The sequence below is a fragment of the Agelaius phoeniceus genome, chromosome 2 (assembly GCF_051311805.1).
Source record: "Agelaius phoeniceus isolate bAgePho1 chromosome 2, bAgePho1.hap1, whole genome shotgun sequence".
Lineage (NCBI taxonomy): Eukaryota > Metazoa > Chordata > Aves > Passeriformes > Icteridae > Agelaius > Agelaius phoeniceus.
The window spans coordinates 70,492,435-70,506,890 of NC_135266.1; the positions used below are offsets into that span (position 1 = coordinate 70,492,435).

General features: G+C 39.7%; 1 protein-coding gene across 1 annotated transcript; it reads right to left on the reverse strand.

The window, feature by feature from the left end:
• POMP (proteasome maturation protein) lies at positions 1-8,531 on the reverse strand. The gene is made up of 6 exons (XM_054655023.2): positions 8,437-8,531; positions 6,860-6,957; positions 6,048-6,108; positions 3,902-4,003; positions 2,140-2,233; positions 1-500 (listed from the first exon to the last, which is right to left on the reverse strand). Exons 1-6 carry the CDS (start codon positions 8,437-8,439, stop codon positions 433-435), a joined length of 426 nt encoding a protein of 141 aa, XP_054510998.1. The 5' UTR covers positions 8,440-8,531; the 3' UTR covers positions 1-432.
• Between the last annotated feature and the right edge of the window lie 5,925 nt (positions 8,532-14,456).

A 14,456-nucleotide genomic window follows, 5' to 3' on the forward strand; every position in this document is an offset into this window, starting at 1 on the left:
AGCATTTATAGCAAACTTTTATTCAATAGTTTAAAAAGTGTATGGAAATTTTCATGAACAAAGAGTTATGCAACGGAAAATACCTTCCTCTTCCCCTATTAAATGCATTTACCACAGTAGTCAGTTTTAAAATGCCTAGGTATTTTTGAATTTCTTGTATACATATATAGCATTTCCATATTTGAGAAGCTATTGTCCTGAGCAGTTTATGAAAAGGCATTATTTAAACTACTAGTTACAGGACATTTGTATGATTGGAAACAAGCACAGAACAATTTAGAGACATTAAACATTTAATGTGCCTTTTCATTAAGGAAGGCAAGTGATAACTAGGTCTGCTTGCTTAACACTGTGAGTGTCAATTTAGTATACCATGTACTTAGATCTGCACTAGAAAGACACACACAAAACATTTTTCTGAAGTATATTTTGTTACAATAAACCAAGCTTGTGCTCCATCATCATGTGTGGCTCTCCCATAACCTCACTCTGGGAAGGATCTGAAAAAAGAAAAGTTGACAGCATGAAACCTTTACCAAGGTACAAAGACTAACAACAACTAATGAAGGTGAACATCTCTTTTCATTATAATGCTTAGTGCAACAGTTACTTGACTGATTTTTGACAGTGTTGCAGAGAGCAGTTCTGTAACTCAGAAGCCTCTATCCAAAGCACTGATAGAACAAACACATATATTGTGGAACGGCTTGTCCTAAGGACACACACACATTTCAAGTAAAACCAACCAGTTCTGCACAAGCACAGACTCCAACAGCCTGAATCTCAAAGGGATTACACCACAAGTTTAGTGTTTGAGAAAACTCAAGTCTGACTGAAGCTTTTCTCCATAGCTGCCCTACGCCTCTCTCCAACACAACACAAGTTCACAGTTCTCCCTCCTGTTAGGTGGGACATAATTCTGGTTTCTCTTCTCCACCTAGCTGCCTAATTTCACAGAAATTCTACACCTGTAAATACATCTGAGATTTCCTCCATTCTGTAGAGTATGGTTGACATTAGTCACTGTACTCAAAGGCTACGAAGGAATGTGCCGAGGACACAAGAGAGACCAATACTGACAGTATGAACTCCTTTTCTTCACAAAAAAAAATTAAAAAAAAAAAAAACAAAAACAAAAACAAAACAAACCCAGAGCCAGTATACATGTTGTGACTGTTTGGAAGAAATACACTTTTCTTTATGGGTGCATCAATCATGTTTTCCTTCCATAAATGAGACATATTAACGCCTCTGATTCCTCCAGAGACAACAAAAATATCTAGTCCACTTTCTGATAAATAAAGCCCTTAACAAAAACACTTGTAACCCACTCACTCCTCACCACTCTATAAAAATCTAAGTTTGTTGTGAGCAGTGGGAAATAACCAAATGTCTACAAATTATGTTCAACATTGCTCTACCCCTGTGGATAACAGCCCAAGATTCCTTCCTTTGGCCCCTCTATATCCATCTCAGAAAACAACCCGAAATTTGGGGGTTATTTTCATGCCTCTAGATTCATATTTGTTACTCCATTATTTCCAGCTCCCTACCTCCCCAGCTATTTCCATTCTCCAATCCCACTTAAAAATAATCTCTGCCTCCTTCCATCTCCTTAAATACAAGCTAGAAGTAATTTGTTCAAAAGCCATTTTTCCAGGTTTATTCTATTCCACACATACTAATAGTCAGCAGGCTACCATGCAACCTCAGCCTGTTGAGTTCATTTGAGGGAGCCTTTCCCCTGCTAAGTATCTGTTTCATTAATTCTGTACCTCTTCTCCAACATCATCTTCTTAATTACAAGGTGTAAAAAACTTTGTAACCTCTGCAAAAGTACTTTAAAAGTTCCTGAGGAAAGAGACATACAACACACATGCATAATCTACTTCTTTGGAAACCCAGACTACAAGCAAGACAGCCTACTGTCTTGCTCAATACTTCAGAGTAAATTCCACATAACTTACAGCTGAATTACATTTATTTCTCCTTCCCCAGTTCTTCTTTGCTTTTAGGATTTAGTGTTGTTTGTTTCATTTTGGGAGTTTAATTCTCTTGTTCAGTAGAGGCAAAGAACTTCATAGCTCCCAAATTTAGCCTTTAAATATTTCCATAATATTAAAGCCAGAATGTATTTACCATTAAGGATATCCTCAAAACCAATGCATTCATCATTTCCCCTCAAAATATCCATTGCCATGTTTGAGCTGTGAAGAAATGGTAGACGCTGGACCTGTAAAAAGAGTTCAAGCAAGAGTTCAAATCTCAGCAAGTCTGAAATAGAAAGGGTTCATATTTGGATTTCTCAGTCTGAAGAGTCTTAGAAAAATCAACAGCCAGAAAAAGCAACACTGGAATAAGAGAACTACTGGCATACAAAGACACACAAACACCACCATCTTCTTTTGGTTATCTGTTTGAGAAGAACAGCCTTCTAATAGATTTTTAGTTTTCACTGTGGTGTAGGTAGTACATCAAATATTGCACTTTAAAAAATAACAAAGTACTTTCTGTCTACTCTGTAAAGCTCCTCTCACAAAGTTGGGGAGGTTCACTGCAAAGCTCCAGACCTGAGGTCAGTACTGGATGACTGATGTATACTGCAGAGTTTGGGAACTACATTCTAAGCCTCCTGCATCTCTAACACGGGTGAGGAACGCAAGTGAAAGAGCTATACTGACTTTCACATTCAAATATAATCCTCCTTCTAATTAATCTAAATCATAATTATGTCTCTGATCTCAACCAATTCTTAAGCTTCAAGTCCACTCCTAGTTACTTTCAACAGTCTTCTGTACCCTTCACTCACAGTATTTCTGAAAAAATTTCAAGTAGCACACATAGATTTCAGAGCATAAATTTTCTGAGAATGCATTCACTACTGCTAGAGATACTTCAGCTGAACTACAAGAAAACTATATATACCCAACATGAATCTTGAAGTGAAAAACCTTCTGATCACCATATTTCCCCCATCTCCCAAAACCACCTCTGGAGACAGACTATCAGGATATCCTCACCTCCCTCATTCTCTGCAATGTGCTAATGTTAGGAAAAAGATTCCTCAAGACAGCACAGCTGAGACCAAGGGATGTTTGCGTATCTCACGTCCTGACTTTCACACCTTCTGACCAGTAACTTCTTCCAAGCTTAATGCAGCTCACTGTGGTTTAGTACAAAATTCCTTATCACTCAGAGTGCAAAATTGCTCAAATTCACTTGGAAAACCTACTCTTAGTAGCTTGACAACCTTCAAGAAGACAAAAGTTTACTAGGACCAATGAGCTTTCTATGTTTCCCTTTCTCCAGCTACCCTCAATCCTAGGAGAAAAGAAGGAAAAGGAGACAGACTCAGATTCTCAATTAAGAGTTAAAACCTTTGAACTTAACTCCCTGTAGAGATCCCTTGATCTTACAACAAAGGCTGAGGAACAATAAGCACATAGAAAACTCTCTGTTTCAGGTTTCACATTACCTCTACATCTACTCCCAAATCACTGCGAGCTTCAGACCCCTAAGTCTCTTTTCCCTACAGCTACAGAGACTCCTTTCCTGTGAAGGTCATACGTTCTGCAGTGGAGAGTATTAATTTTAGGAATCAATACTCAATTCCTCCTGCTTTTCTCTGAAGGCTTACAGGAAGCTATTCCACAGCAAACCTAGAGCAGTTACCACTTCACCAAATAACCAATAAAAGAACAGCAGTTAAGAGGCTTCAGTATATGGACTGCTCTAAAAACTAGTAATTGCACTGTTTGGTTCATCGTTTTTAACAGTGAATTAATTTCTTTTGGAAACATAAGGTATCTCAACAAAGAAAGATGTGTCTCTGAAAGCATGTTTCAAGGTAAACATTTTTTTCAAATGGCCTACGTTATATCAGTTGGATAAAAATGCCTACCTGTTTCACTGCTCTGAATTCCATCTGCAGCTTTAAGGGTGCATGGATTCCTTGGATGTTTCTCAGTGTGGAAAAGTTTGTTTTATCTTGATTTAACTGGAACTGTCACAAACAACAGTGATTTTTATTTTAGAAAACTTACTTTAAAGTACAGCCACAGAAGAAATTTGTGACATCCTACTTAAAAGAACATGCTTACTAAATATGTATGTAAAAATTTAGCGATACCATCAAACATTTCTCGAGTGTACAGGAAAGAGTGACGCAGTAAGATTTCTATGAAGCTGAAGTTGGTTTTCTGCTGGATTTTATTCCAAACTCATAGCAGAAATTTTATTTTGTTATTTTTGATAATCAGGAGATGTAACACCACCAAGTGGTACAGTTTTGCACTACTTTACAACGATATTGTCTGGATGAATAGGAAGCTAAGTCAAGTTTAAAAATCACAAAAACTAATTTGATGTCATTAGTTAGTCATCAAAGACTACTTGAAAACACTTGATGTACTTCTTTTCTGGTCAAGCAGGGAAACAGAGCACCACTTACACTCCTTATAATTGTGAAAAGCAAATGAAAATCATATTTTTCCCAACTACTCTCAAACTTACCAGTAAGACAAAGAAAATCTATTTAGTAGAGGCTTTTTAAAGAAAAAGTACTCACTCATGTATACTGGAGTACAAAGAAGGAAGTTATACTTAATGTTAAACTTAAGCTTAAATAATCAAAAAAATTCAAATCTCTAACTTTAAAATCTGTTCTCCATCACCACAACAAAACCCTCTTATTATGAGAGCATCATATTTATGAGAAGGGATCTCAAAAACCAACTGAAAAATACAAGTCAAAGACATAACAAGCAATTTTTCTACAACAATCTATACTGAATGCTCTTCAAAAGGTAGCGGAAAATACTATTTATATGCCTCATCCTAATCTTATAATTCTGGTTACATTATTTTTTCATTTCTTTAATTTTATAAAGAGAAGGATTTTTGGGTAGCAGAGACATTTGGTTTCTACCAGTGCTACCTGAAAAACCTCTTTAACATTTATAGCAGCAAAAACAACCATATCTATCTATCTATCTCAGGCTAAGTTAAATACTTTCCCATTCAAATATACATGAAAATAATTATTAAAATGGCCTTAAAATGACAGAAAAATTAACCCAATGTGAAGAAACAATTTAGAAGACTCACAGTACTTCTTAGGGGATCACATAGCCTATTTCTGCGCATTTTTGTCTCCTTAACATGTGATCTTTTAATTATGTAGGTTTTGTATAGCAAGAACAGAGTTAAAAACTAAGTATAGCAACCAGTTAAAAAAAATCAATTGACAAATAGCTCTGAAACATTAACAGTATTTATAAATAAACTCACAAATTTGGTGTCACGAATTCATCCTTTTAATGCAAGGCAACACTAACATTGGCTAAAATCAGAATATTAGACATTACAGTCAGACCTTGCCCTGCTGTTTAACTTAGCAATTTGGAACATTCTATCAAAATAACTTCTTTGCTTCCAGGACAGTTAGATACACTGTATCTTCTGCACTGACAAAGCAGGCACCAGAGATATTCAGCTCAACCAAGCCTGGCCTCCCTCTACCTTCCACAGACCACTTGCAATGGTCCATGAGCAAGGACTGAGCCAGACAAGATTGCAAACATTTATGATAAACTGTAGGTGTAAAATGTCTAGATGGGATCGAGGAATTTATGGAAAAATATGTAAGTGTTCACAGGCTGAAAGTCTGAAAATGAAGACAGATGGTAAATCTACAGAAAAAATGGGAGGATCAGCCTTCATGAGGTGACAGGTGTGCCCCTGGCCTACCTATGGTGGCTGCACACACACTCTTGGATGACTAAACCTGACCACACAAGTCCCTACTCAGAAGCCTGCTTATACACACTTGAAGTGAGGAGAGATATAAGTAAGAGATTAATGTTAAAGAGACTTGCCGACAATGTTATTTGAATAAATAAAATGTTAGTATTGTTGTACACCTTCATTCTGTTAAAGACCCTGCTCATTACTTGCTACTGTATAAAGCAGTCCAGATAACCACACCGTTAATTTAAATTTCATAATTAGTTAAGAGTGAAGATGGCTACATTTGATCTTATGCTTACATTTTTTTCTGTCAACTCCAGTGGGTGGCTGGGCAACAATTCATTTTTCACACTTGTAAAGCTAGAAGAATAAGCAGAAAGGACATTAACTTCAAATAATTGGGATATGGTTTTTTAAGTTGCATTCCAAAACCAATCCCAGATACAAATACCAGAGACACACAACTAGCAAAGTCCAAATAGAAAAAAAAAAAAGATTAATAGTGAAGCAGCAAGTAAAACCTCTAACTACAGCCCTACCAGAAGAAAAAGTTTCAAACATCCTTTATGCGTGACAAAACAGAATGTGTTTTTCTTCCTTGATAACTTTCAGAAAGAGATTAAGATACTAATAAATGAAATCATAATAGATTTAATTATGTCCAAGCTACACTGTATCTTATTTTGAAGCCTCCAAGCTTTTGTAATTGAATATTGTACACACCTTCTCCCCAATGCCAGTTGTACAGCATTTTAAACTCCATGAACTTATTCTGGATTCCTTATCCAAGACAGAGACATAAGTTTTGCACTTCGGTAAAAATGGCAAATTCCAAACTATTTTTATTATATTACTTTCGGGGTTTGTCCCAGTGCTGAAATTAAGCATTCCCCACAGTGTTATGGCACACTCATATAAACGTATATTAAAACTATCAGATATTTCACAATTATCAATACTTTGCTGTTTCTTTTCTAAAGGACAGCATCACAGAGGTAAATGCCTGTTTGCAACACACCTTGCAAGAAACTTCTGTAAAAGCCAACATTTAACACACACTGCAGTTCAGCACTGTCTATGACACAATTCAGCAAGCAAAAGAAAAGTGTACCCTCTGCGCAGAAGATCATGACCTTCAAACAGCCCTGCAGCTGAAACATCGGTAAATGAGATACTATCCTTCAACAGAGAAGCAGCACCTCTGGAATTCTGGAACAAAAAAAACCAACCAAACCAAACAAAACAAAACAAAAAAAAAAAAAAAAAAAAAAAAAAAAAAAAGAAAAAGAAAAAAAAAAGATTACTTCAAAAGATTACTTCAACAGCCAGACAACCAGAGCACTTTTGTATGGGCCATTAGGCCAGCCAAATGAAAGGAAGGGCTCAAAAACTACTTAAATACCCCTGGACTTCACAGTTTCTTTAAAATAGAGGCAAAACCAGAAACCCTACACTAATACTGAATTCTTTCAGAGAGTCTGATAAGAACTAAAGGTACTGACAACATTTTTGGATCTGGTTGACCCAGAGCAAGTTAAACTCACAATATACCCCCTGTTTGTTCCCACCCTGGGCTGCAGGGATGGAAAGGAAAGAGGCAAGTGTCCTGACAGCTGACAGGACAGAAAGGAGCATTCCTTCATTTACTGCAATACTGACGGAAGATCAAATTTAGGCACTGTTTGAGGCTGCCATAAAGAGGACAAGGTGTATTTGAGCAGTCCAGTATGCAATTAACTGAAAGAAAAAGGCAAGCATTAACTTGTAGTGGATCACCAGAAGTCCACAGAAATACTAAGTACTGCTTACTAGTAACCCAGGCCACTAATTTCACTCTAACCTACCCAAATTTATTGAAGTGATTATAGGATTGTTCATAAAAATTGCTCCACCAATAGGGCAGTATCTAATACACAACAAAAGGTGACAGCAATGATCTCTGGAAGATGACAGTGATGAGCAGTTCATTGCAAGGGTTTCCCCCAGCAGCACTGTCATATCTAACAGAAAACTCATGCTTACAGCTAAGATCTTTTGTACCAACATGTGAGCTCGCAGTAACACAAGAGCTGTAGGACTGTCCTAACGTGCCTGTTGTTCCACGCATATAACGCATCTACCAATTTACACACTCAGCACTGACCAGACCTTTGTGAGGCTGCTGTAAATGAAAGCATTAAAGCGATACGGTACCTGGATGACCTGACAAAAGGGAAGATCAAAGTTAAACTCGCGGAGAAAACCGCGCAACACGCCCCAAAACCAACACTCTCGAGTCACCCCCAGTGCCCGGCCCGCCTGAGGCGGTCCCAGCGCTGCTGCCCACCACGGAGGGCCCAGGCGTGCCCTCCCTCCCCGGGAGCTGCGCCGCCGAAGCCGCAGGCTGCGGGAGGCTGGGACTGCCGGGGCTCCCCGTCCCGCCCCGCCGCAGGGAAGGGCTTTAAGCACAGCCGCCACGGGCCCTCCGTGCGTCCCGGTCCCCCGCGCCCGTGAGGAAACCCGCCATGGCCGCGCCGGACCCCTATGACTCAGCACGGCCCCGCTGCCCCCGGTTACGCCGAGAGGGTGAGGGGCGGGGGAGACGGCGGGGGCGGCGGGGCAGGAGGTTCTGTCCGGTCCGGTTTGGGTCGGTGCGGTCCGGCACCGGGACACCTCCGACCGCCCAGCGCCGCCGCTGCCCGCACTCACCATCTTGAGCCCCCGACGCGCGCAGCCACTTCCGCCGCCGCCGCTCGCTCACTTCCGTCCCGCCCCCCGCGGGCGTCACAGCGCGAGGGGCGGGGCCGCGCGGGGCCATGGGGACGCTGGGGGGGCGGTGACTGATGGTGGCCGGGCCACCTCGCCCCGCGCCCTGTGAGGGTGAGGGGTTCGTGTCCTGGCCTGGGCCCTCCTTTTCCATGGCTTTCTTACTCGGAGGTCTGTGCCTTGTAAACTGAACGCGCTGTTCGCTGAAGCACAGGGTCAGTTAGGTTGGAAAAGACCTATCAGACCAGCGAGTCCCACCCAGATCGAACACTGCCATGTTCACGACACCATGGCACTAAGTGCCACATCCAGTCCTTCCCTAAACACCTCCGGGCACGGTGACTTCGCCACCTCCCTGGGCAGCCCATTCCAAATAACCCTCTCTGTGAAGAAATTCTTCCTCATGTCCAACCTAAACCTCTCCTGACAAAGCTTGAGACCATTTCCTCTTGTCCTGTCGCTTGTAATCTGGGAGAAGAGGCCGACCCCCACCTGGCTGCACCCTCCTTTAAGGCACTTGGAGAGAGCAATAAGGTCACCCCTGACATCTTTTCCAGGCTAAAACTTCTCACATGCCAGCAAAGCCTAGCTGTCTCAGTGCCACTGTGGTCCCAAGCAGGAGCTAAAGTTGACAAACACCTTCACATAGTGGACCGGGCAGCCGTGTCTGGTATGGGGAGCTTTTCTCGGTCAAACCCGTCCTGTCCCGCTCTCCCACAGGCCGCAAAAACTACTTGAGTGACACCAAAAGCATCACAGTGCTGATGGCCTGAGGTGGTGAAACCAGGCAGTGAAATACTTCCAGAGAGTTTTCCATATATTTCAATGCATAGCTCCGTATGTGTATCTGGGATATTTAATTTATATATTTCTTGTGAGACGTGTAGCTCATTCAATCCTTTAACCTTTTAATTTGGGTTACACTTAGTAACCCAAACTGACCTGTTTTTATAAATTTTATATGGCGCAATTAAACTCCATCTCCCTCTCTCATGCACACACACAGACACAGAGGCAATATTTAAGCAGGAATTTTATATATGTTTTAATGGCACTCAGATTTGTAAAAAAAATAAGACTGGAAAATTAATAGACTTTATACTCCATTTTCCTGTTTCTTGGACAATATCTGTACACTTCTTAAATCCCCCACCCCCCACATTCTCAACCCAAGTTCTGGCCCTTTGTATTTAAGTCTTAGGTTTAAAGCAAAAACTTCAAAAGAATGAGAATGGAGGGCTGCAGTTTTTAAAATCATTTTTAGGAAAATGAGCACCACAAAGGTTTCTCTGATCTTATAATTATAATGGGTACTTGGTTATTGTGGTGCTGGATTCATTATTATAGAATAGATGTGAATACAAAAAACAAATCAAGTTCCTGTTTGACTGCAGCTTACAGAAAGCTAGGTTTTGTCACTAAATGTATTTATTTATTGACTGAGTTTGTTGATCAGGATATGACTGTAGAGATGAAACATCTAACTTTCAAAGTCATTCTTGCAGGACACAGACAGGATGCAATCACTCCATGTACATTTTTGACATCACTGCGATCCACAGTCTAGGCTGCATAACATAAAAGGGCATACATTGCAAGAAAGAACTGGTTTTCCTTTGCAGGCTTTCACACTGGGGAAAACTTCCAGACATAAACACAAATCACACACGTATTTTTTTCAACAGATTACCAAGTATTTCAAATTGGAGCAAGGCTTGATTTCTTTCACAACCAGCTTTGCTTTAACAATCTTACAGTGAGCATCTTGATAGTGTGTGATTGGGTGCCTCTCTGCAACCCCACTGCAAAGACATAGGAGTTGCATGAGCAATTGTCAGGCTGACCAAATTGGGAATCAGAAATGAGAGCCCGTGGTGAGCGATGAGCACTTTGACAGCTCAGAAGCAGATAGAAAGTGAGATGCAGTGACTGCAGTTGCTAAAGGAGTCTTCTTGTCTGGGGACACTCTTTTAAGAGGATGTGGACACCTTAAAATTAGTGTAAAAATAACTATAGCTCCTCTAAATTGGTAACTTCCATAAAGTTAGGATGATGAATTTCACATGTTGCCTTTAAACGTAAACTCCAAATGTTTTGGGGGTTTTGTGAGATTTTTTTTTTATCACTTTGTGTAGTGGAGGTCTAAAATGTATGACTGTTTTGTGTGTTTTCTGGATATTTTTTACCACAGCATTTTTGTAATGTCAAATCTGGTCTTTTTGGTTTAGCTGTGGACCTTCATTAAAGATTTAAGCTATCCTTAGACAATGGATACTTTTATCTTTTGGAAATGGGGAAGTGTTCACTCTTTTTAAAGAAAATGATACTAATCTTTTATCAGTTAAATTGGAATTAAAACCATAAAAAACCTCATTAAAGAAATCTTAGACAGCCTGACCTAAAGCAAATTCTGGTTTCAGTTACTTCGCTTTCTCTTGCCTGGATCCCAGCATGGCATCATTTCGTGGGAGGTTTGTACATTTCCTGCTGAAGCCTCCAGAAGAAAGGTGGATTCAAAAATTGTCACACAGAGGCACAACATTAGCTCAAAACCTGCTTTAACATAGCAGCAGAGTGCCCAGAAGAGAGCTGGCTTCTGCAGATCTCCTCTTCCATGGGTAGAGAAGTCTGGTATGAGGCACCCTTTGCAACCTAACCCTAACCCTAGTCCTAAAAATTTTTTTGTGTGGGGCAAAGGCTGCAAAAGGAGTATGTTCTCCAAGGAAGCTTGTCTTTGTTTCCATGTTTTTTTTAATATTGATGCAGCTTTGTCACTTTTCAAAATATAAATCCTTCAACGTATCAGTGTCAGCAATCTGTTCTGGCTACGTGAACCTCTATCAGAAGAAAACCTTTATTCTGTGGGACTGGGAAACTCTTTCACTGGTTTTTGTCAACAGCCAGTTATAACTTGTTAAAGTGAAAGTACTTTTTATTTGTTTTTAATCAAATCAAATAAACACATTTTCTTTGATCTTTAAGAACTCCTTTCTTGTTAACTTGCTTTATACTTTTGTGTTTTGGCATTCATTGTAAATCTAATTATTTAAAAAGTTATTTTGTTTTACATTATTAAACCTTTTCTGAATTTAAGATAAACAGGGGCATGTTTTGTTAAAGATTAAAAATAAATTTCACACAAAACTGCAAAACGTAGCAAAGATAATAACATGTAGGCGTCAGACTGTTCCAAAACAAGACTCTCTAGGGGCTCTTCTGAACACACGGCTTCGTTAAAACCATGTTCTGAAAGGGCTCAGGAAACCCCTGTCTCTAACCCACCCTTTCCTGAAGCTGGTGAAAGTATTTAGAAAAAAGTTACTGTTGCATGGAGACAAAAAAAAAAAAATGATCCCACATATTGCTGAAGGAGCTTATTTTTTCCTGTTTGTTTACCAGCAGAATCTACAGTTTGTAGGATCTTCTTTAGACAAAACTTTCCCATCCTCATCGTTCAAAAGCAGCCAGCAGTCCAATGGGTGACCAGAAAGAGGGCGTCAGGATCTCTATATGAATGTAGACTTTTTCAACATACTGTAACATCTAGTGGGGAAATAATACTGACAATCCCTCATTTCATTATCTGATTTATAAGTCATCAGTGAAATTTAAGTGAAAAGATAATATATCTGTCTTCAGTTCCTTTTTTGGTGGGTCAGACAAGGAAAACCTGTTGTGTTTTGATCCAAGCAATGTACTTGGATTTAAAAGGAGTCCTTGTTCTTTAGAAGTGATGACTTACTTTGCAGCTTGTCAGTGCTTTTGTAAGTCTAGGAGTACTTTTTTTGTACTAATCCGTTGTTTGTACTCCGTGAGTCTGTGTTTCCCTGCGCTCTTTGTGCAGGCTCAGACAAGCAGGATGCTGCACCGGGAGAAGCGGTCACTAGGGGATGCTCAGTGCCCGAACACCCCGCGCCTGCTTCCCTCAGCGCTCGCCAGCCGCCTCTGGTCAGCCTCGCTCAGATACTCCTGCCCGGGTCTGAGTACTTTTTCACTTGCAGTGCTGTGAGAATTATGAAAAAACAAGGTCAAAAGATATAAAGCAAGGTATGTGCAACAGCTGAAGCTATATGGGCAGTACTTGACAGAATGCTGGTAGGCTTATTTCCAAGTTAATGGGTTGATAACTATTTTCAGTAAGCTCTGTTACCTCCCTGTGACACTATTAAACTAATCCTGCAGGCTAGTCCAACATTTAACCAAGCCAGTGTTCACGTAGTGAGGACCTCTGGTCTGAAATCAAGTCCCTCATGAGAATTCAAAGGAAAATATTTTTGTGTTTCCCCTCAGTCTGGAGTGATTTTTCTCCCAGAAGCATACCCACTCTGAACATATAGGTGAGATTAAGAGCACGCTTCCTGTGAGAGTGTCTTCCTACGAGAAACCTTGAATTTAATTAATGGTAGTCACAGCTGAAAGAATTGAATGGAACATTACTTCCTAGTCCTGCTACTGTGCAGGAAAAAAAAATCCCACAAGAGTTTGCCAAAATGCCTAGCAGCAAGAGGGGAGTATGAGACTGCTCTGACTCATAACCACATCCATTAAGCAGCTAAATAATCAGAAGTCACCCTAATTTCCTACTATGGCTGACTACAATAAATGAACCCATAATCACCAAACTGAAAAGTTGGAATTTCACACAGAAAACAGGCATTTCCAGCAAAAATATGTGCATCACTAAGAATTTTTTTTCTTTTCTCTCTAAGAAACTGTCAATCAAAAAAAATCTCCATGTGCATTTTCTGTTATTTTAAAAATGAAATTGTGACAAAGTTTCTCATCCAGCCACCATGTGCTACTTAAGAATTAAGCCCACAGATATCATGGTGGTGTCTGGCTTAGAAACAGTTAAGGCTCGAATCTTCAAAGGTAACAATGTGTTGAACTCCTCAGGATATGAGCCAGCCAGTGTCTAGGTTTAGCCAGCAAAATCAGAAATAGGTCTTGAGCCTCTCAAACATTGGCCAGGCTTGGGCTTAGGTTTAAATCTGATGAGTCATTTTTGACAGAAAACTGCAGCTTGCTCTCTTCTAGGTAGACAGAGGTCGTAGCTTACAGTAAGCTCGCATGCAAGCCCTGGCACTTGTAGAGGGCTTGCTTGACTTACAGAGAGTTCCACACAGGTGCAATGATCCCACACACTGGAGAATGGAGTTCACTGAAGGAGCAAAAAACAACATTGTTTTTGTAATGGAGAATTATTCCACTGTTTCTGCAGGAAAAGCTTTTATTGCATTCAACAATATTATATTGTAAAGGGTGGTGAAGTTAATTGTTTCTAAGGAGAAAATAGTGTATCACAAATTTTATTTTTTGTTCCTACTTTTTTTTAAACTTTTTTTTTTTTAACTATGAGTATACATTTTCCATGGATTATTTTATTCATACTTCCTTTCTGCAGGTTTTTCACATAATGGGCTTAACTTGTTTTGATCGTCATATTGCATCTCTCAATTCTGAGTCTTTAGAGCTACCTACCTGTTCCATGGCATGAGTTTTTTTTTTTTTTTTTGTTATATGTGTCATACCAACAGCTTAAATCATGCTCCTTTGCTCCAGTTTATTGCTGTGAGATGCTGATTGTGTGTTGCTGGAACTTTGTAACAATGAGATTTCCTATTCAGTTTATATCATACCACACTTGTGACAGAAACTGTCAGTGAATTCAAAGAATGGCAGCTTTATACTTACTAAGTAAAGAATATTGCAGCAAAGAGCCAATGCAAGTTTTTTTTACAGTTATTGAAGCCCATAGCATTACAAAGTTGTAGAAAGTTCTGTATTTAACTGAATTTATACTGAATTGAAACTAAAGAGAAAAGAAACAAATTAAGATAATGCCACTGGGTAAATTCTCTATTTTTATCTCTGTTTTTGCAAAGGAAGATTGTGGATCAGCTTCAGAGTGACCTTCAATGTAAGGAAAGAAGGATAGAAGGAAAGAAGGAGAGAAGGAAAGA

Bases quoted from the DNA above. Each gene is read 5' to 3' on its own strand.
- POMP (XM_054655023.2), bottom strand. The intron at 6,109-6,859 runs GTACACTTTTCT...TTATTCTTCTAG, and splicing joins CATGATCTTCTGCGCAGAGG to CTTTACAAGTGTGAAAAATG. The intron at 501-2,139 runs GTAAATACATTC...TTCTTTTTTCAG, and splicing joins TTTTGAGGATATCCTTAATG to ATCCTTCCCAGAGTGAGGTT.